This window comes from Megascapheus bottae, chromosome 18 (assembly GCF_031878675.1).
Source record: "Megascapheus bottae isolate mThoBot1 chromosome 18, mThoBot2.hap1, whole genome shotgun sequence".
Taxonomy (NCBI): Eukaryota; Metazoa; Chordata; class Mammalia; order Rodentia; family Geomyidae; genus Megascapheus; species Megascapheus bottae.
In genome coordinates, this window is record NC_143526.1 from 30,462,395 (window position 1) to 30,483,787 (window position 21,393).

Consider the following 21,393-nt stretch of genomic DNA (forward strand, 5'->3'; position numbering starts at 1 on the left):
TCCCTTGTGTGCCAATGGAGAATACCTTCCATCAAGTCTTCAGGAGACAGAACTGAAGGTACCACCACACAAGCAGCAGCAACTCCTGGTTTCTCATGGTCACACTGAGAAGTTGGTTGGTGTTTCTCAAACCCAGAACACAAGGTTAAAGATGAGAGAAGCTTCCTCTAGCATCATTTGGCTCAGAAGAGTTCCCTGCACTGCATATATACCAATGCTTCTTTGCCAATACAGATGCCCAATTGGCGTTAGTGTGCCAGTTATAAGACATGCAGGCCAATGAGGAAGAGAATTTGAAAGAGGGGAGAGTATCCCTAGCACCTGTATTTCCATCTGCAGAACTGCTACCTACCGCATGAGGAATGAGGACTTGGCAGTGAGGTAGGACCAGCAATCCTCACGCAGGAATTCAAACTGAGGCATTCTCTGGACAATGCAAACATGCAGTTATCCCAGTCTCATGCTCCAACCACCCTCTCATGGAAAGCCATGTCTCCGCTAGCCACATATCCCAAAAGCTGAGGACACTTAAGTTCCTGCCCGTCAGTCAGGACAAAGATAGACCTCAACAAAGCCCAAGTATACACTTGTCCTTTCATTTTTGAAATCACTGAGCACATTTTTATAGGAAAAAAATCCAACAACAACAAAAACCCCCAAAAAACTGAAAGACAAACCATATTGAAAGAATCACTGTTATAATAACTTTAATTTATCTTGCACTTTACAGAAGTCTATGAACGATTTTAAAAAAGTACCTCCTTACCCCATCACGTTTTTCAGACAGTTAAGTAGGTAATGAGTATGTCAACAGCTTGAGCATCGGCATCTTGCAAGGATTTCAGATCAACCATCTGCCAAAGAACTTGGCAGTTTTTCTATCTTGTTTTTAATACAATGGTATATCCACTTTGATGATAAACCTGTCCAGCCAATCTCCACAACACACTTTGCAAAATCAGTGGTGATTAGCAAATTAGTTAGCTTTGGCACGGAGCTGTGCTCGCTTGCCTGTGACAGCCTGAAAGCCGGTTTTGATGCTGGCAACAGAGCATCGAGAATGACAAGTTTCACACTGTAAGAAATAGAGTCGGGTGTCCTTCTGCAGGATTGTGTCCGGTGACCGACATGTATGACAAGTAACATATTCCTCTGCAGAAAAAGCAACATGTACAACATTATAAGCCTCAGATAGGTACAGAAATACATCTACTCATTAAGCTTAGGACACCCAAACCAGGGAATCACTAACTAAACTGTTAATTCTAGTACAAGAAAATAAACCATCTATTTGTAACACTTCTGGCATTAAACCATAAGTTAAAAAACAAATACTACAAATGCTCCAGGATGAAGAGAAGCTTCATTGTATTTTAGTTGTCTATAGCCAATATCACAGGCAGATTTCTCTTTAGCTCCCAAACAAGTAAGCAGGCTTAACTCAGCCAGATCTTTTACCTCACTTTCATTATCAATTTTCCCCAGAACAGGCCTGCTTTTTCCAGGCTCATTACAATTCTTCCCCCCACCCCCCCAAAAAACATTGCAGACTAATAACATTTCATAGTAATCAAATTATACACTTACTGATATATCTTCTCAAAACATTTTCTATCTGTTTCTGTTGGAATCTTCCTTTGATTACAAGTTGGTTATTACCATCTATAGAGCCGCTATGAAGAACAAAAATATCCCAGTTATTTTCTGCTTTCCTTGTCCCCAAACCAAATTCGAACATCTTTGATGGCTTTAAATATACCCAGTAATGTAGGATGAGTTCTAGGATTTGGAATCCATCACAAGTAAACATTCTAAGAACCAAACATTTTGATCTAGTCATGGTTAAAAATCTAGCTGGAGGGGCTGGAGTTTGGCCTAGTGGTAGAGTACTTGCCTACCAATGCATGAAGATCCGAGTTTGAATCCTTGGTACCACATACATAGAAAAAGCCAGGAGTGGTGCTGTGGCTCAAGTGGAAGGGTTGTAGCCTTGAGAAAACCCAAGGACAGTGCTCAGGCCCTGAGTTCAAGCCACAGGACTGCCCTCCCTCACCCCGAAAAAAATCTAGCTGGAAGTTAAAAATACTCAATTGGCTTTAGTTATATATATATAAATTTTCAATATGTGAATACGTTACTAGAACCTCTCCATGATTCTTTAACTATAAAGATCCAAAGGCTATGGTGATTCAACTGTAAAAAAAAAAAAAAAAAAATTTTTTTTTTTTTGTCCGTCATGGGGCTTGATTACTGGGCATTATCCCTGAGCTGGTGGTTAACTGGAGACGAGTCTCTCGGACTTCAGTGCCCAGGCTAGCTTTGAACAGCAATCCTCAGATCTCAGCCTCCTGAGTAGTTAGCATTATAGGCATGAGCCATCTTGCCTAGCTTAGAAACTCTAACTTTTGACTAGCTTCTTACAGGGTAAAGAATACTAGCTCTAGAGCTGGAGATGTAGAGCTCAAGAGAACATCTGCCTACCAAGAGCAATTCAAACCTCACAGTGCTAAAAAAGAAAATTCTGAGTTATTAGAATTCTCTTAAAAGTCTATTATTTGCTCCAAGTAAGACTGAAGCATTCTAACATTGACAGGAAATTAAACATGGTGGTATGCATGACTATCACTGTCTAGCCCTAAGCACCAAGCTCTCGCATAGAAATGAAGGAAGTGGTGCTGTGGCTCAACTAGTAGAGCGCTAGCCTAGAGCTCAAAAGCTTAGGGATAGCGCCCAGACCCAGAGTTCAAGCCCTATAACCAACCAAAAAAAAAAAAAATGAAGGCACCGCACTCCCTATTGGCCTATAAATTCCTTGGATTATCAGGTGATTGTTGTGTTAATCTTTTCAGGTGAAGAGTGATTCTTCTTCAATGTCTACTGGAACTCATTGTCCTTAACTGTTGACAATTTCTTACCTTGTACCCAATTCTGCCAATAAAAATGCAAGGAGATGTTTGGGCTGACGATGTAATCTAAAAAAAAAAAAAAAAAATCAAATACATATTTCATGTACATCTGTACCAGCCTCTGAAAATCTATCCAGTTCATTTATCAATTAGCTATCAGGTGATTTCCAGTGAACATTCACTTAAACTTGAATTCAAAATAATACCACTTATTATTATTTCAGTGCTTAGCAGAATCACATATCTGTGAAAATCTAAAAACATGGGACAATGCCCAGGCCCAGAGTTTAAGCCCCATGACTGAAACCCCTCCCTGCCCCCCGCCAAAAAAAAAAAAAATAGGTTTAAATATGTATAGTAACAATTTATCTAAAAATATGTATATTAAGTATTGAAGTAAGGTTGTCCACTTTTTTGTTTGTGATACCGGAGGTTTCATTATCTGTGTTACTTAGGGTTTCATGCTTGCTAGGCAACTGTTCTACTGCTTGAGTCACACCTCTAGCTCCTTTTAGCTCTGTTTTGTGTGTGTGTGTGTGTGTGTGTCAATCCTGGGGCTTGAACTCAGGGCCTGAGCACTGTCCTTGGGCTTTTCCTCACCGCTGGCAATCTGCCACTTAAGCCACAGCACCACTTTTGGCTTTTTCTATGTATGTGGTACCCAGGAATCAAACCCAGGTCTTTGTGCATGCTAGGCAAGCACTCTACCACTAGGCCAAATTCCCGGCCCGCTCTGCTTATTTTTTAAATTTAACTTTTTGCCCTAGACTACAATCCTATTTTATATTTTCCACCACAGCTAGGATGCTAAGTGCACACCACCATTCAGCTCTTGTGATGGGATCTTGGGAACTTTTTGGCATTGGGTGATTTCCAAGTGTGAGCCTCCTACTTCCCACCTGACTATAGGCATGAACCACTAGAACCACCTGTCCACCTCTTCATGGTGGACTTTCAGGTGCCTTTTCACTTTCTTCTAATTGCTTTCCTGGTTAGAGCATATAAACTACTATTTTTATCAGCAAAGAGTCTCAAATGCTTAAATGTAATGAAAACCAAGGGGTCACCTCTTTCTTTCACTTTTGAAACTGAAAAACAAGGAGTAAGATAGGTAAGTGAACAAAATTGTCCTGCCAGAAAAGGTACAAGTATTCTGAAGAAAGCCAGGCCCAGTCAGAGACCTGGAACTGATTCTGGCACAGAATATAATGGTAATAAGTAGAGCAGAAATCTCATCAATTGGGTCCTGGCAACAATCATGTGAGAAGTCATTCTAGCACTGCCTGCTTGGAAGGCCTGACCGGTGAGCCTCTCCCACTCTTGACTCTTACTCCATCTAGCCAGCGTTCATAAGTCAATAAGTCACTCTGTCAATTCTGGAGCCCCAAGACCCTAAAAACTGAAAGAACTGGTACATATGAACTGTGGTTTCCCTCAATCTAACCTCTACACACTGTGTAACACCTTTTTGAATCTGCAAGAATCCACAATAAGGACATTGTCCTTATAACACCACCGAGAATCTAGGTAATTAAAGTTCTCCTTAACCAACTTACAATTTACAGATGTCTGTAAAGTTGACAAATGATGTTTTCTTGGTTCCTACTCTGACGACCTGTGGTGGTTTCATAACAAATTTCCTTTTCTCTCCAGCAACCATATCGGGATTCTTTTCCCTCATGATATTGAATACTCGATTCAGTAGCTGAAAGGATAAAGTGGTATTCAAATACATTCTTACTAAATAAACATACACATATTACTACATTTCTGAAGCTACTCTGAGGGCAGGAACTCATTACCAAGTAGGACCTTATCCTTTATGGATGCTCAGTTTTCCTTTGTGAGAAGTTAAATAAACCAGTGAGCTCTCACTGATTCTGTTTGAATGGCAAAATACTTGATACATGGAAAAGTTTGTTACTTCCAAATAAGCAAACCTAAACTGGACAGGAATTAGCCACTTGGTCACAAAAGCCCACCTGATTCTCAGAGGGCTTCACCTTTTGTGAACTCAGATGAGGACAGAGTTTACAATGACTGTCACATTCTTACAAAGCTACCACACTCAGGAAATACTATGCATAGACACAGAGATCTCTCAGTATGTTTCATCAATCTGTATCTTAATGGTCTCTTCAATTCAGGTGCTTCAGTAACCGTAACCAGCTTAGCCCTTTCTCAACAGAACTTATCTTACCTCCTCATATGTATAGTCTCTTTCTGAGCCTGCCCAAGCAGGCCCTGTCTGGTTACTGAATGAGATACCATCGTCTTTCTTGCTGTCTTCATCTTCTAGAGCTACGGACAACAAAGAATAAAGGGCAGACCATGCTACAATAACCGAGAGGAGAGAGAAGAGCTATAGAAATGCCCTTCCCTCGGCTTTCCACAACATTCTTAACACAACAAAGGAACCAAGGCTCATTACAATACCATTTCATTATACATGGGGCTATTATGACTTTTAAAGAATCTCTTAAAGGTGCTGGAGGCTCATGCTTGTAATTCTAGCTGCGCAGGAGGCTGAGATCTGAGGATCACTGTTCAAGGCCAGCCTAGACAGGAAGGTCCATGAGACTAGCCTGAGCTTGAACTCAAAGAGTATAGGTACTATCCTTGAGCTTTTGAACTCAATAGTGCTCTACCATTCAAACCACAGCTCTGCTTTCACTTTTGGCACATAACTGGAAATAAAAGCTTCATAGACTTTCCTGCTGGTTTTGAATCATGATCCTCTTATCTAAGCTACCTGCATAGCCAGGATTACAAGCATAGGCCACCAGTGCCCAGCTACTTTTTCTTTTTTTGTAAGTCATAGGGCTTGAACTGTGGGCCTGGACCTAGTCCCTGAGCTCTTCAGCTCAAGGTTACCACTCCATCCCTTGAGTCACAGTGCCATTTAAGGAGCTAGTGGAACTGGTGGTTTGTCCCTATAATTCTAGCTACTAAAGAGGCTGAGATCTGAGGATTGTGGTTTGAAGCCACTTAGGCAGGAAAAGTCCATGAGACTGATTTTTCCCATCCCCTTGGTCTTGGGGCATGAACTCTGGGCCTGGGTACCTGTCCCTGAGCTCTTCAGCTCAAGGCTACCGCCCTATCACTTGAACTATACAGTGCCACTTCCAGTTTTCTGGTGGTTAACTGGAGGTAAGAATCTCACAGATTTTTGTGCCCGGCCTGGCTCTGAACCATGATCCTCAGATCTCAGCCTCCTCAATAGGATTACAGCATTGAGCCACAGACACCTGGCTTTAATTTTTTTTTTAATAATACTTTAAATTTAGTTACAGTAATTTCCCCCAACTCTGAATCAGAATGTGTTTACTGTAATTATCAAAATTTTCCATGAAATCTTTTGACAATTATTAGCAAATTAAGATACAAATTCCTTTCAGGTTTCATTATTATGCAGTGAAAATAAGGAGCAGGAAAAGTTAAAATAAATAAAGCACCCAACCCCAAGCAAGGATACTAGCCTACTAAGTGCTCAAGAAGCTATTAATTCCCAGTATTACCTTCATCTTTTTCTAGTATTTCATCTTCATCTGGGAATTTCACATTCTTCTTTTTCTTCTTTTTATTGCCAAGCATAATATCAAGGTCATCTTCTGGCTCAGCTGGCTCTTGAACATCACCTTCAATCTTAAGATCCTAAGAAATTTAGATAAATGTCAACACTTCAACCCTAGAACCATTATTTTTTTTAAAACAATTACTTGGGCAAGAATCACTTTTTTTGGGGGGTGGGGAGAAATCACATTGAAATCTAAAGTTACAAAAGATACATGCATCCTTTTTTTTTGTCAGTCCTGGGGTTTGGGCACTGTCCTTTGATACTTTTTGCTCAAGGCTGGCACTCTGCCACTTGAACCACAGTGCCACTTCTGGCTTTTTCTGTGTATGTGGTACCAAAGAATCGAACCCAGGTCTTCATGCATGCTAGGTGAGCACTCTACCAACAGGCTACACTCCCAGGCCCAATACATGCCTTTTATAGACAGGCCAAACTGGCCCAGAATTTCTGTCATTTAAACTGTGAACTATGGAGCCAGATGCTCCATTAGCCTTGAAAGCAGCTATTCCTGTCTGCCACTGACTTCCTGTAGAACTATAAGATAAATATCTGTACCTTTCCAAGCTTCATTTTTCCCATTCTATAAAATAGACACGGTAGCTCACAGCTGTAATCCTAGCTACTCGGAGGCTGAAATCTGAGGATCATGGTTCAAAGCCAGCCCGGGCATTAAAGTCTAAGACACTCTTATCTCCAATTAACCACCAGAAAACTGGAAGTAGTGCTGAGGCTCAAGACGTAGGGTGGTAGTCTTGAGCTGAAGAGCCCAGGAGCAATGTCCAGGCCCAGAGTTGAAGTCTCACGACTGTTCAAGGCTGGCATTCTACGACTTGAACCATAGCTCCACTTCCAGCTTTTTGGTGATTAATTCAAGATACTTAGGAGGCTGATATCTGAGGATCATGGTTCAAAGCCAGTCCGGGCACTAAAGTATGAGAGTCTCTTATTTCCAATTAACCACTAAAAAACTGGAAGTGCTGCTGTAGTTCAAAGGGTAGGGCAGTAGCCTTGAGCTATAGAGCTCAGGGACAGGCACCCAGGCCCAGAGTTCAAGCCCTAGGACCGAGAAAAAAATAAAAATCAGTCTCATGGGCTTTCCTGCCTAGGTGGCTTCAAACCACAATTCTCAGATCTCAGACTATTTAATAGAATTATAGGGAAAAGCCACCAGTTCCACTGGCTCCTTAACTGGCACTATGGTTTAATAGATAGGGTGGTAACCTTGAGCTGAAGAGCTCAGAGACTAGGCCCAGGCCCACAATCAACAAACAAAATAGCAACAAAACAAAAACAAACAAACAAACAAACAACAATACTCTGACTGTGAGAATGTAAGAACCAGGGAAAAAAAGATGATACTTTTTTTTTTTTGCCAGTCCTGGGCTTGAGCTCAGGGCCTGAGCACTGTCCTTGGACTTTCTCAAGGCTAGAGCTCCACCACTTGAGCCTCAGCACCACTCTGGCTTTTTTCTATGTATGTGGTACCGAGGAATTGAACCCAGGTCTTCATGCATGCTAGGCAAACACTCTACCACTAGGCCAAACTCCCAGTCTGAAACACTTCTTATACCATATTAGCATGACACCAAACTGGTATGTCTTTAAGCATCATTTCAATACATCACAAAAGGCAGAACTTAAAAGGAATTAAGTGAGTATGTATAGACAAGGTACAACTTGACCCCAACATTAGTTGTTGCAGTCATGGACAAAAGGGCACATTAAACCCTTGAGATGAGTCCAAGCACCCTCTTTGACCAGTTTAATTCCTATCCCAAGAGTACTGTCAACCAATTTTGTGTGCCTATTTACTGAACTGTTATTGTGACATGGCTACAATAACTTCAGAAATCTTATCAAAAGAAAAGCTGAATGGGAGTAAATAAAACTTGTGATTTCAAATTCAACTGTACAGTCTGATGTCACATGAATCAGCTTTTTGTATTGGCTAGATACCACACAAACCTGAAAGCAGCTATTGATTAAATATACAAAATGAGAGTAATTGAGAAGCTTAGAAATAATAAATATAGGGCTGGGAATGTGGCTTTATGGTAGAGTGCTTGGCTAGCACACATAAAGTCCTAAGTTTGATTCCTAAGTATCACCAGAAATGGCCAGAAATGGTGTGGTGGCTCCGTAAGTGGTAGAGCACAAGCAAAAGAAGTGCAGGGACAGTGTGCAGGCATTGAGTTCATGCCCCAGGACTGGCAAAAAAAAAGGAAGAAAGAAGAATATACAAGTTCTGTACTCCATTTCTGAAGTAGGAAAAATGGTTCTTCATTTTATTTTATCCTGATATATTAAAACTTAAAAAAAAATGACTATAAATCAGTTTACATTATCCAGCTTCTAGTTCCATATATGCCTTTACCAGCCCCCCAAAGCCCAACTGAGGCAAAGCGGATACAGAAGAAGGTAGAGAATAGCAAAAAATGTTTTTCAAGGTTGTTCAAAAACCCAGCCCGAGGGCGGGAGTTTGATCTAGTGGTAGAGTGCTTGCCTAGCATGCACGAAGACCTGGGTTCAATTGCTTAGTACCACATACACAGAAAAGGCTGGAAATAGTGCTATGGCTCAAGTGTAGAGCTTGAGTTCAAGCTCTTGGACTGGCAAAACAAAACAAAACAAACACAGCTGCGCTATGGCTTACGCCTATAATCCTACTCAGGAGGCTGAGATCTGAGGATCAAGGCTCAAAGCCAACTTGGCACTATAAAGCCTGTGAGAATCATCTCCAATTAACCACTAGCTCAAGTGATAGACTAGTCTTGAGCTGAGGAGCTCAGGGACAGTGCCCAAGCCCAGAGTTCAAGCCCCACGACTTAAAAAAAAAAAAAAAAAAAAGACACAAAATGCACTTGCTGTCCATACCTTTCTTGGTTGATGACCGGGGATACCTCTTTAACCTGTAGTTTCAGTCATGAAGAAAATAAATATTCCAAACAATAGAAGTAGAGCTTACCAGCAACATTTCAGGAAAAAAGCTACTGGAGAAAATTATTAACTAACTTTCTGTAGCACATCTCATGTCACTTTATTATCTATATTTAAGCCTTATTTACTCAGTAAAATCTGAGCTTTTTTTTTTTTTTTCCATTTCTCTACAATAACACCAAGAAAAGAATTCCCAAACAAGGGGTAGTGATGCACCCAAGTAAAATAACCACCTTCAAAGGTATTCTAAATTATCCCTGAACTGGTTTCTTTGGAAATAGGAAAAATATTCATTTCAGTATATTAGCAAATAGCAAACAATGCCTGACTCACTGTAATCACCAATACACACTTGTCATAAAAAATGGGGCTGGGGGCCAGGATTTTGGCCTAGTGGTAGAGTGCTTGCCTAGCATGCACAAAAGACCTGGGTTCGATTCCTCAGTACCACATATATAGGAAAAAAAAAAGCCAGAAGTGGTGCTGAGGATCAAGTAGTAGAATTCCAGCCTTGAGAAAGCCCAAGAGCAGTGCTCAGGCCCTGAGCCCAAGGCCCAGGGCAAAAAAAAAAAAAAAAATTACAGCACTATTCCCCAAACTCTATAATAGACGTATAAATGTCCTGTCACATGCAGGATATACCTTGAGTTTTTCTTTATGAAAGAAAAATTTCTGGGGACCGGGAGTTTAGCCTAGTGGTAGCATGCTTGACTAGCATGCACAAAGACGCAGGTTCGATTCCTCAGTACACACACAGAAAAAAAGCCGAAAATGGTGCTGAGGCTCAAAGGGTAGAGCTCTAGCCTTGAGAAAGCCCAAGGACAGTGCTCAGGCCCTGAGCTTAAGACCAGGACTGGCAAAAAAAAAAAGAAAGAAAGATTTCTGAAGAGGATATTAAATGAAATAGATATGTATGTATGTGTTTGTTTGTTCCTGCTCTTTTCCGTGAATACATACATATGAAAAAATTGATTTTTAATTTTTTAATGGCTATATGTGCTCTGCTAAAGTGATTCCTCTATCGTTTTTTGTTGTTTTTTTTTTTGGCCAGTCTTGGGCTTGAGCTCAGGGCTTGAGCACTGTCCTTGGACTTTCTCAAGGCTAGAGCTCTAGCTCTACCACTTGAGCTTCAGCACCAATTCTGGCTTTTTTCTATGTATGTGGTACCGAGGAATCGAACCTGGGCCTTCGTGCATGCTAGGCAAGCACTCTACCACTAGGCCAAACTCCTGGCCCCTCTTAGTTTTTTTTAATGGTAGTTCAAGTTAATGCACACCTGTAATCACAGCTACTAGGGAGGCAGAAGCAGGAGGAATTCAAAGCCCTCTTGGGCAGTTAGTGAGACAAATAAGAGAAAAAAGGCTGGGACATGACACAAGTGACAGTATTTGCCTAGCATATACAGCGCTCTGAGTTCAATATCCAGTACTGCCTAATAAATGAAATGAAAAAAATAGTTCTCGGGTAGGAGGAGACAAGAGACTTCTGACTCCTTCTTCCATCCATCCTCCATTTCACCTTTACCCAGCTATCTACTTCCTATTTGAAAGATTTTTTAAGATAATTTGAACTGAAATGAATCTGAGAGACAATTACAGGGTCTAAAGTCACTACAAGAAAAGAGAACTTGGGGCCAGGAATTCGGCCTAGTGGTAGAGTGCTTGCCTAGCATGCACGAAGACCCAGGTTCGATTCTTCAGTACCACATACATAGAAAAAGCCAGAAGTTGTGCTGTGGCTCAAGTGATAGAGCTCCAGCCTTGAAAAAGCCCAAGGAGAGTGCTCAGGCCCTGAGTTCAAGCCCTAGGACTGGCAAAAAAAAAAAAAAGGAGAGAACTCCACAGATTAGTCTGGGTAGTTTAGTTTCAATGTCAGCCATCATAGTCTGGAAGCTCATTCTTTGCTGCTAGGAAAAGCTTAACAACAAAACTAGAAATATTTGTTCTACAAGATGTTTCACAGATAAACATCAGTATAGCTAGCATTTTTTGGGGGGTGAGGGTGGGGGTGAGGTAGGGCTTGAACTCTGAGTCTGGGCCCTGTCTCTGACTTTTTCAGCTCAAGGCTACTGCACTACCCCTTGAACCACAGCACCACCTCCTGTTTTCTAGTAACTGGAACTAGGTCTCACGTTCTTTAATGCTTTCAGGGCTGGCTCTGAACAACCGTGATCCTCAGATCTCAGCCTCCTGAGTAGCTGGGATTACAGGTATGAGCCACCGCGCCTGGGAATTTTATCATTATCTCAGTAGCATGTATGATGATGCATTACATGTAAGATGTAAACTTTTAAGAAAATGTCTTTAACAGTGATGATTAAGTACTTATGGATGTAAGAAAAGCTATTAGGAGATAAAAGAGGGAGAAACAGCCATTAGCAAGCAACCTTTTAAGAGGTCAAGTTTTACCTTCAACAAGAAAGCAATACTACCTTTACACCTTCTTCCGCTTCATCAATATCAAATATCTTTTTTGTTTTTTTCTTCTTTTTCTTTTGATTAAAGAAGTTCAAATCATCGAGATCATCAGAAGCATCTAAAAATTGATTGGGTATCATTATTAACTTACAAGAAGTAATGCTTCAAATTGTTTTGTTATGCCAACTCCTAGCAGTTCTTCCCAACCAGAGGTTACAGAGTTTCTAAAAAACACTATGACTAAGCGTCTGTGGTGAGAATATTTAGTAATTTAAGTATACCATTCTTTACTGTTTCCGAACAAGATCAAAGCACTAGCACAATTCAAGACCTCAGATTTATCTATTTACTTCTGCCTATCCTCAATAACCCCCCACACACTCCACTACCACAATCCCCTGCTCCAGCTCTATTGAACTTCAACTCCTAGTGTATATGTGTAGTCTCTTAAGGCCAAGTCATCCCATGAGCCCAATCAGTTCTTGTCTCTAATCCTGTTAAGTTGGGTTAGTTGTCTTTTGGCTGCTAATACATTTTCTTCACTCCAACTGGGGCAATCTCTACCAATTTAACTTGTCTATTATCCCTTTCAAATAGTAAGAGGATAAGCCTTGCTCAAATAAATCCTAGGCAAAATGTTTTACTGAATCAATCACCAAAAGTCCTTATAAATTATTTTATGCACCAAGAGCAAAGGCTCATGCCTGTAATCCTAGCTACTCAGGAGGCTGAGATCTGAGGATCGCAGTTCAAAGCCAGCCTGGGCACTAAAATCTTAATTCTGTGAGAACTCTTACCTTCAATTAACCACTAGAAAACAGGAAGTGATGCTGGGTCTCAAGGGGTAGGACAGTAGCCTTGAGCTGAAGACACATGTGCAAGACACACGCCTGGTATTTACTCAAGGAATGTCAGTTTTCTCTATTCCAGCAGTCTTATATTTACTGCAACTTATGTTTACTGAATCATTTATTTCTCGTAAATGGACAAATTTTGTGAATAGCACATCTTGGGTGAAAAACCCAAACTAATGCCTAAGCCATATTAGGGACTATAATAATTTTTCATGTATATTTTCAGACTGGCTAAAACAAAACACTACCTTGGTCCTATGTCTTTTGGTGTATACTATCATTAAAACTGGAGGAGACCTGACAGGTCAGACTGGAAAATCAGCCCTGAAATGATGAAGTCATCTTTGCAACTTGGGAATTTTCCTACAAGCCTACACGGCAAGATTCAGTGCACATAGACAGCTGATGAAGTTAATTGAATGGCCTCATCAGACTGAGAAGTCATTGACTATACAAAATCTATATCACTAAGAGAACCAAGGTTTCCAGGATAGAGAATCTGCCATTAACCACTTGCCTTTTTTCCTACTATCTTCTTCATCTGCTTCCACATCTTTGTCTTCAGTTGGTTCTGGTTCCACTTCTTTTGTTTCAGAGGGCTGTGTTTCTTCTGTCTGGGCATCCCCTTCCTCATCTAACATGAAAGGCTTCTTCTTCTTCTTTTTCTTCTTGCTCATAGTAGGATCAAAAATCATCTTTAAAAGACAATAGAAGAAAGAACCAAGAGGTTATTACTTTTTTTTTAAGCAATGTTCACATTTCAAATAAGCTTTATTCTCAGAAAGCATACTCTTTAGAAGTAGTATTTGGGGGGCCGGGAGTTTGGCCTAGTGGTAGAATGCTTGCCTAGCATGTACGAAGACTGGAGTTTGATTCCTACCACATACATAGAAAAAGTCCAAGGACAGTGCTCAGGCCCTGAGCTCAAGCCCAGGACTGGCAAAAAAAAAAAAGAACTTGTGTCCCTATATACCAGGCAGAGATCTGAGGATCACAGGCAAGGAAGTCCATTAGTCAAAATGGAGCTGAAGCTATACCTCAAGTGGTAGGGCAATAGTCTTCAACAAAAAGGTCAGGGAGAGGGGCCGGGAGTTTGGCTTAGTGGTAGAGTGCTTGCCTAGCATGCACAAAGACCCAGGTTCGATTCCTCGGTACCACGTACATAGAAAAAAGCTGGAAGTGGTGCTGAAGCTCAAGTTGTAGAGCTCTAGGCTTGAGAAAGTCCAAGGACAGTGCTCAGGCCCTGAGTTCAAGCCCCAAGATTAGCGCGCACACATGCACGCACATGCAAGCACATGAACACATGTGCACGCACACAAAAGTCAAAGAGATTTCTAAAAAAGTAAAAAAACACCTCTATACACTTTAACAATAATAAAATATATCTAAATATAAAAAGGTAAAGTAATGTGGGCACTGGTGGCTCACACCTGTAATTCTAGTTACAATATGCAGGCATTTATGGATCGAAGTTCAAAGCAAGCACTAGAAAACCGGAAGTGGCACTGTGGCTCAAGGGGTAGGGCAGTAGCCTTGAACTGAAGAGCTCAGGGACAGCATCCAGGCCCAGAGTTCAAATCTCACAACCAACAAAAAAGAAGGGGGGAAAAAAAGACTAGCACTCTCACTTTGAATCACAGTATCAGTTCTAGGCTTTTAAGTGATTAACTGAAAATAAGAATCTCATGCATTTTCCTGCATGGGCTGGCTTTGAATCATGATCTTCAGATTCCATTCAGATCTCAGCCTCCTGAGTAGCAAGCATTACAGGCGTGAGTCACTAAGCAACTGGCTTGATCTGATTTTTTTAAAAAATTCATCTTTTAGTTCAGACAAATTTTAACTTTAAAGGAAACCCATGGCAACCTGTAAGACAAACTTTTACTCTTTCAGCAGAATGTAAATGGTTCAATTATTTTCATTTGAATGTCCACTATAAGGAATAAGCCTTTAAATCAAACATAATTGCATTTAATCCCAAGTACTTTTCCCCCCCTGAGATCCTTATCAATCTTGCTCATTTTCTATACTGCTTACATTTAGCATCTGCTGCTTATAGACTGGGTAGTGACCAAAAGTTCAGGCCTGAAGCCCAAGTGTCTAGATTCAAATACTGAATCTTCCTGAGACTTGTGTTATCTCATGACTCCTCTGTACAATGGGGATAAGTGGCAGAGCCAATATTAAACCAGGCTGAGAATGGTGGTACATGCCTACTATGCTTGGTAGCAATCTGGAGGATTGCAGTTCAAGGTCAACCTGGGAAAAATATTAGTGAGACGCTCTAAACCAATAAGCTATTCATAATGGCACATGCCTGTGGCACAGGCTACACAGGAGGCAAATGAGGGAGGAACATGGTCCAGGCCTGTCTGAGAAAAAACTTGATATCCTATCAAAAAATAACTAGAAGTCAAGAAAGGCTAGGGGCTAAGCTCAAGTGGTAGATTATTGCTTAGCAAGTAGAAGACCTAAGTTCACGTTCCAATACTGCCAAAACAAACAAACTAAATTATTGGATCCAATGAATAAATGTAAGACTTTTTCAATTATCTCTGCAACTATAATTGTAGTTTTTTATAGTCCACAAAGAATCTCTAATTCCTATTACTATAAACTTCTTTAACCAAAGTAATTTCATTTCCTCGGCATATCTTGAAACTCAAGATTCTAATAGTTCATTTAAATTCCCTTTTATTCCAAATATATTAAGGAAACAATTGACTAAGACTAAACTATTGTCTGCAATAAGATAAGGAAGTTACTGTCCTTAGCCAGTAGAGAAATACTTGCAAGGCACTCAGGAAGTTTTATACATTTTGGTTATTCTCTCTTAATAATCCAGTTGTGCAAATGGGTATTTGTGTAAATGAGTCCATCTGAAGAACAATGACTCTTCAAAGACAGAAGAGTCAGGAAGAGGGCTGGGAATTTGGCTTAGTGGTTAAAGTGCTTGCCTAGCATACACAGTGACCTGCGCTCGATTCCTTGGTACCACATATAGAGAAACACTAAAGTTCGTGAGACTCTTATCTCCAATTAACTACTAGAAAATAGGAAGCGGTGTTGTGGCTCAAAGGGTAGGGCTGGGGGACAGCGCCCAGGCCCAGAGTTCAAGCCCCAGTGACCCACCCCCAAAAAACCAAAACACCTCAGTAATTGCTTGCTTCTCAAACCCAGACTAGCCTCAAAGAATATTTGTAATAAATTCACCTGATGATGTAAAATTTCTTTTGAAGCAGTTTCACTATATATCTTTATTTGAAACTTCATATATAGCCCAGGCTGGCCTTCAACTCCTGACAGTTCTTCAGCAGCCTCACCAATGTTGGAATTGCATACATCCACCCCCAAGCCCATCATGAACATCATAAAAAGCAATAGTTTTTAGTGAAGATTGATAGGAACTTGTGTTTTGGAAGTTCTTCTTGGAATCTCTGCTATACTTATTTATAAATAAGCTTTAAAAAATGCCACTTGTGGGGCTTGAATCAAGTTGCCTGGGTACTGCCCCTTAGTTTTTTTTTTTTCTACTTAAAGCTAGTTTTCTGTTACTTGAGCCACAGCTCTACTTCTAGCATTTTGCTTCTCAGGGTGGCTTTGAACCTTGATCCTCAGATGAGCTTAGCTTCCTGAGAAGCTAGGTTTACAGGCATGAGTCACCTTGAAACAACTTTACATGAATACAATGAGACAAGGAATATATAAATATAAATACCCAGAGGTAGTAATTTGAAGAGATGTCAACAATTTTAGTATGATTCCTTCATTAGTACCCTTTAAAAGGCTAAAATTTATATACTTGTACATCTAAAATAAGAATGTTTTTCATGGGTCAGAAAACACTTATGAAGCTATCATCTACGTTTTAGGATCCCTCCCATGGTCCTTTTTGCTAAAGAGTAATAGTAAAAAGGCTGTTAATATCCCAGGGAGTCTGATGTGTGAATAAAATGTAATAAATGGATTGCAAGCTTTGCCAGAACCAAATCTGTAGTGCCTCAAGTGCAATCTCATTTTGCCAAGTCTCCGTATTTTAAGAATGAGGATGAAATGTAGCTACTTCTTTGAAGGTTACAGAACTGGAGTAAAATAATTAGTAGATCAGCTGTGGAGATTGACTTCTTCCTGGCTCTCTTTTTTTTTTTTAATTTGCCAATCCTGGGGACTGAATTTATTACAAATATTCTTTGAGACTAGTCTGGGTTTGAGAAGCAAGCAATTACTGAGGTGTTTTGTGTTTTTTTTAGGGGTGGGTCACTGGGGCTTGAACTCTGGGCCTGGGCGCTGTCCCCCAGCCCTAGTGTTGAGCTGGCTTTGAACCTCAATCATCAGATCTCAGCCTCTTGAGTAGCTAGGATTACAGGCAAGAACCACTGAGCCTAGCTTAGGTTTTTTGTTTATTTGTTTGTGTGTTTGTTTTGGAGGGTCATGGGGCTTGAACTCCACCTGGGCACCGTCCCTGAGCTCTTAAGCTCAAGACTACCTACCTCCCTACTCTTCAGCCAAACCCCACTTCCAGTGTTCTAGAGATTAATTTGATAATCTCAGGTCCTTTTGTGCCCAGGCTGGCTTTGAACCTTGACCCTCAGATCTCAGCTTCCTGGGTAGCTAGGATTACAGGCATGACCCATCATGCCGGCTTGGTTTTTTTGTTGTTGTTTTGTTTGTTTTTTTAAGCTTACAAAAAACTTCAAAAGTGGGCTTGGGGCCCAGGTTCAATTCCTTGGTACCACATACATAGAAAAAGCTGGAAGTGGTGTTGTGGCTCAAGGGGTAGAGCTCTAGCCTTGAGAAAGACCAAAGACAGTGCTCAGGGCGAGTTCAAGCCCCAGTGGGCTTGAAAAAAAGTGGGCTAGTAATGTAGCTTAGTGGTGGAGTGCTTGCCTAGCATTCAATGAAGCCTGGGTTCAATTCCTCAGTACCACATATAGAAAAGGCCAGAAGTGGCATTGTGACAGGAGGCTCAGGGATAGTGCTGGGGCCTGAGTCCAAGCCCCAGAACCATAAAAAAAAACTTCAAAAGTTAGTTTCCATTTTCTACTTCTTGTGTTTGAGAGGGAAGGAAAAAAGGATAATACCTAAAAGGATCCTGACAATAGCCCTAAGGTCTTAAATCAAATGGCCTTCCTTCATTCATCTTTACCAGGAAACCAACCCATTGGCTACACTATATTTGGAAGACAAGTATCAATCAAAAAGAACCAAGAAAGAAACAAGGCACTAACTTAAAATTCCTTCCAGTAGTAAAATACAGCACTTTCACCTCTGGGTGATAGGACTCTAGGACATGTTTTTGTATCTGTCTATGCTTTGTACAAGGCCATTTCTATTTTCAGCCCAAAACTTTTTAGTGCAAAAACTTTTGCAAAAGTACCTTAAGTATATGGTGTGTAAACCCAAGTCTATCACCTTGTGAATGGGACCTAGTAGTATATTTCAGATCAAACAACAACTAACTGAATTATCTAAGGCTGGGCCTCAAACTTGGTACCTGATGCTTTTGCTCACTGGCTAATGCTCTCCAACCCCCAGTTTGTTTTTAATTATCTAATACTAGTTACAGTGTATTTACCTATAATCCTAACATTCAGGAGGCTTAGGCAAGGAAAGTTTGAGGTCAACATGGGCCATAGAATCTCCACATCAAATAATGTTACTACAATTATAAAATAAAAAATTGCCTAGATGATCATGTTTTGGCTTAACTGTCTTGTTTAAAAAGATAAACAACCCCCTAGGCATGGTGGCTCACGTAATCCTTGTTACTCAGGAGGCTGAGATCCAGGATCAAGCCAGCCTGGGTACAAAAGGACTTGAGACTCTTATCTGCAATTAACCTCTAAAAAACTGGGAAGTGGGGCTTGGCTTAAGGGTAGGGTGGTAGTCTTGAGCTGAAGAGCTTAGGGACAACACCCAGGCCCAGAGGTAGGATGGTAGCCTTGAGCTGAAGAGCTCAGGGACAGAGCCTAGGCCAAGTTCAAGTCTTATAATCCCCACACAACCTATGTCAATATATCACCTTTAATTTAAAAAAAAAAGCACAGGGAATGTGGCTTAGTGGTAGAATGCTTGCCTAGTGTACACAAAGCCCTGGATCAGATTCCTCAGTCCCACATAAACAGAAAAGCAGAAAGTGGCTCAAATGGTAGAGGGCTAGCCTCAAGCCCCAGGACTGCCCTTCCACTCCCCCCCAAAAAGCACAACAACCCATAATTATATTTTTGGGTGGTTTTTTTTTGTGCCAGTCCTGGGGTTTGAACTCAGGATCAGGCAATGTCCTTGAGCTTTCTCAAGGCTAGTGTTCTACCACTCAAGCCATAACATCATTTCTGGCTATTTCTGTGTATGTGGAACCAAGGAATCAAATCCAGGGCTTCGTGCACACCAGGCAAGCCCTCTACCACTAGGCTACATTCCCAACCCCATAACTTTCTTTTAATAGTGAACTCTTTCATATTCTAACTTGGCTGCCAGTGAGAATAACTTCCACTTGGGGAAGATCTTGACATTTTATAAATCACTTCCAACTCTACATTTTCATTTGGTCATCATGAATCTGTAATTAGAAGTTAGGGAATTTTCCTTAGAATGCTTATGTTAACTATACTACATGAAACCAGAACCTACATCCTATTCTTAAAATTCTATATGTAATATATTCCGCCTGACAGTAAAGCCAAAGCCACGGGTTCTAGTCCCTTGCTATGTAACCTACAAGTTAGCTTCCCCAGACCCTACTTTTCTATCTATAAAACAAAGTACTGATAGATCCTCCCAGAAATGCTAAGCTGGACAATACTTAATTGGCTTCCAAAGTCCACTGCTGGAATGCTGATGCTGCCTTTCTGCTTGGCCAAAAAAAAAAAAAAAATTTGTTTCATCCTTTGGTAGTGTATTCATTCATTCCCTATCTCTGAAAACCTGGTTACCAAAACTGATTTCTTCAGTCGCCCAAATCACTATGTTAATGGCCTTATTTCTTCTTTAGACCAGTAGTTTCTCCCTCATGACAGCTGGTTTCTTACATTTTATAACGCTGTGAACCTTACACACAGAATACCAGTTATTTGAACTACATTTGAGTAGCTATCTGCTAAAAGTTGTAAGTTTGAAACACAAGCAGAAATAAAACGCTAATACAGTAGCATAGACCAATGTCACCATGAACTTCTTACAAGTACCAACTGTTCCCCCCTCAAGTCTTGTTTTTTCCAAAACACCCAAAGCTTCCCTAGTCAACCAATGGGGAGGAATTTAAGATAGGTCTGAAATTGTAGCTCAGCCACCTAGACGTTCGTTGTGGGCAAATATACATCTCTGTGAGCCTCACTTTTCCTATCTCTAAAATGGGAACAACGTATAGTTATGAGAATCAAATGAGAGTTTGGAGCGCCCTCCAGGGGGGAAAAACAACCAAAAATTCCTTAATTTTCTCTGAATGAATTATAAATTCTTCCTAGAATTTTTTTTCCCCTGAGGGGTAGGGAGAGGGCTCTACCCCCATTAATAAGCAACTTCAAGTCGTTTGATTTTTTTTTTTTACACGAACCAGGACAAATCATAAATTTGCTGAGCTCCAAGCCCCGAAGGGTGAAGAAGATTCAGCCAGCCTCGCATTCACACTTCCCGCTTACGTCGCTGGGAGCCGAGGACTCCTGCCTGGAAACTTTCCGGGAAGGGAAAAGTTCCTCCGTTCCCACCACCTTGGCCCCTCAAAAGGCATTATTCTCTCGGGAGGAGGAGAAGGGCGGGATACCTGCCCTGAAAACGCCAGCCTACAAAGTTCCTACCCCGGGCGCGCAGGGGAGCCGAGCTGCCGCCACAAGGGTCCACAGGGTAAAAATTCTGGCGTCGCCCATCCCAAGCCAGTTCAGTTGGGGCGCTAACTGGGGACTCGAGCCCCACGGGGAGGGAGAGTCAACGTGGGCCCGCCACTCTCGAAACGCCATCCCAGTAGAGGCTGGCCTCGGCGCCGTCGCCCACAGGACAGCGCGGTGCGCCCCGGCCTGCCCACCCCGAGCTCTAGCCGGCTCCGCCGCTCTCGACCGTTTAGGCCCGGCTGCCCCACATGGCGGCCGCGACCGCTAGGCCGCAGGCCCGGTTTCCCACACTGGGGTGGGTTCGGCTTCCTCAGTCCTTAACCCGAGCTCCGGATTCAGTCTCTCACCTCGTCCCCGGACATGGCTGTGGTTCGAGTGGGTTCGGCACCGACGGGAAGTAAGACAGATCAGCTTCAGGCCCAGGCGGCAGCAGCGAAGCTCCGGCCGATACTTCACCCAGGACCGCACTAGCCTCTTGCATCAGCGAAAGGAAACGACACCCCGCCCTCCTTCCTCCCGTTGGAAGTGCGCCTGCGCGGGACTGGCTGAGGCGCAGGCGCGCGAAAGAGCCAACCTTGCGCACTTCGTGTGGCGCGAGTTACCAGGAGACGCCGCGGCGCTATGCATGCTGGGACCTGTAGTTTGCCCGCGGGAGACGGGCGCCTGCGCAGCGGATGTCCGAAGGTTGTGCGAGTCGCCCAGGCGAAGTCCCAGCTGGGTTCTGATGACTGGCGGTTACCTCAGTCAGTGTCTTCACGAGTTCGGAATTGCTTGTCGGGTGCGGTTCCTGGCTTCTTGAAGAGTGAATTTTAGGGCCAGTCCTGAGTTAGGCTAATAAGACACCAAACAGGAACGTGTGGGGCTGTTTTCCCAGACGTG

General features: G+C 41.8%; 1 protein-coding gene across 1 annotated transcript; it reads right to left on the reverse strand.

Annotated features, from left to right (window-relative positions):
• Window positions 1-681: 681 nt before the first annotated feature.
• Eif2s2 (eukaryotic translation initiation factor 2 subunit beta) lies at window positions 682-21,040 on the reverse strand. Its single transcript, XM_090352191.1, has 9 exons — window positions 20,862-21,040; window positions 13,209-13,386; window positions 11,852-11,955; window positions 6,425-6,560; window positions 5,107-5,207; window positions 4,463-4,611; window positions 2,916-2,972; window positions 1,588-1,673; window positions 682-1,152 (listed from the first exon to the last, which is right to left on the reverse strand). The coding sequence occupies exons 1-9, from the start codon at window positions 20,874-20,876 to the stop codon at window positions 977-979; spliced, it is 1,002 nt and encodes a 333-aa protein (XP_090208317.1). The 5' UTR covers window positions 20,877-21,040; the 3' UTR covers window positions 682-976.
• Window positions 21,041-21,393: the final 353 nt, after the last annotated feature.

Excerpts from the sequence above, each read along its gene's own strand:
- Eif2s2 (XM_090352191.1), bottom strand. Across the intron at positions 11,956-13,208 it reads AGAAGATAGTAGGAAAAAAG|ATGCTTCTGATGATCTCGAT; the intron begins GCAAGTGGTTAA and ends ATCAATTTTTAG. Across the intron at positions 1,153-1,587 it reads TGTTTTGAGAAGATATATCA|AGGAATATGTTACTTGTCAT; the intron begins GTAAGTGTATAA and ends CTTTTTCTGCAG.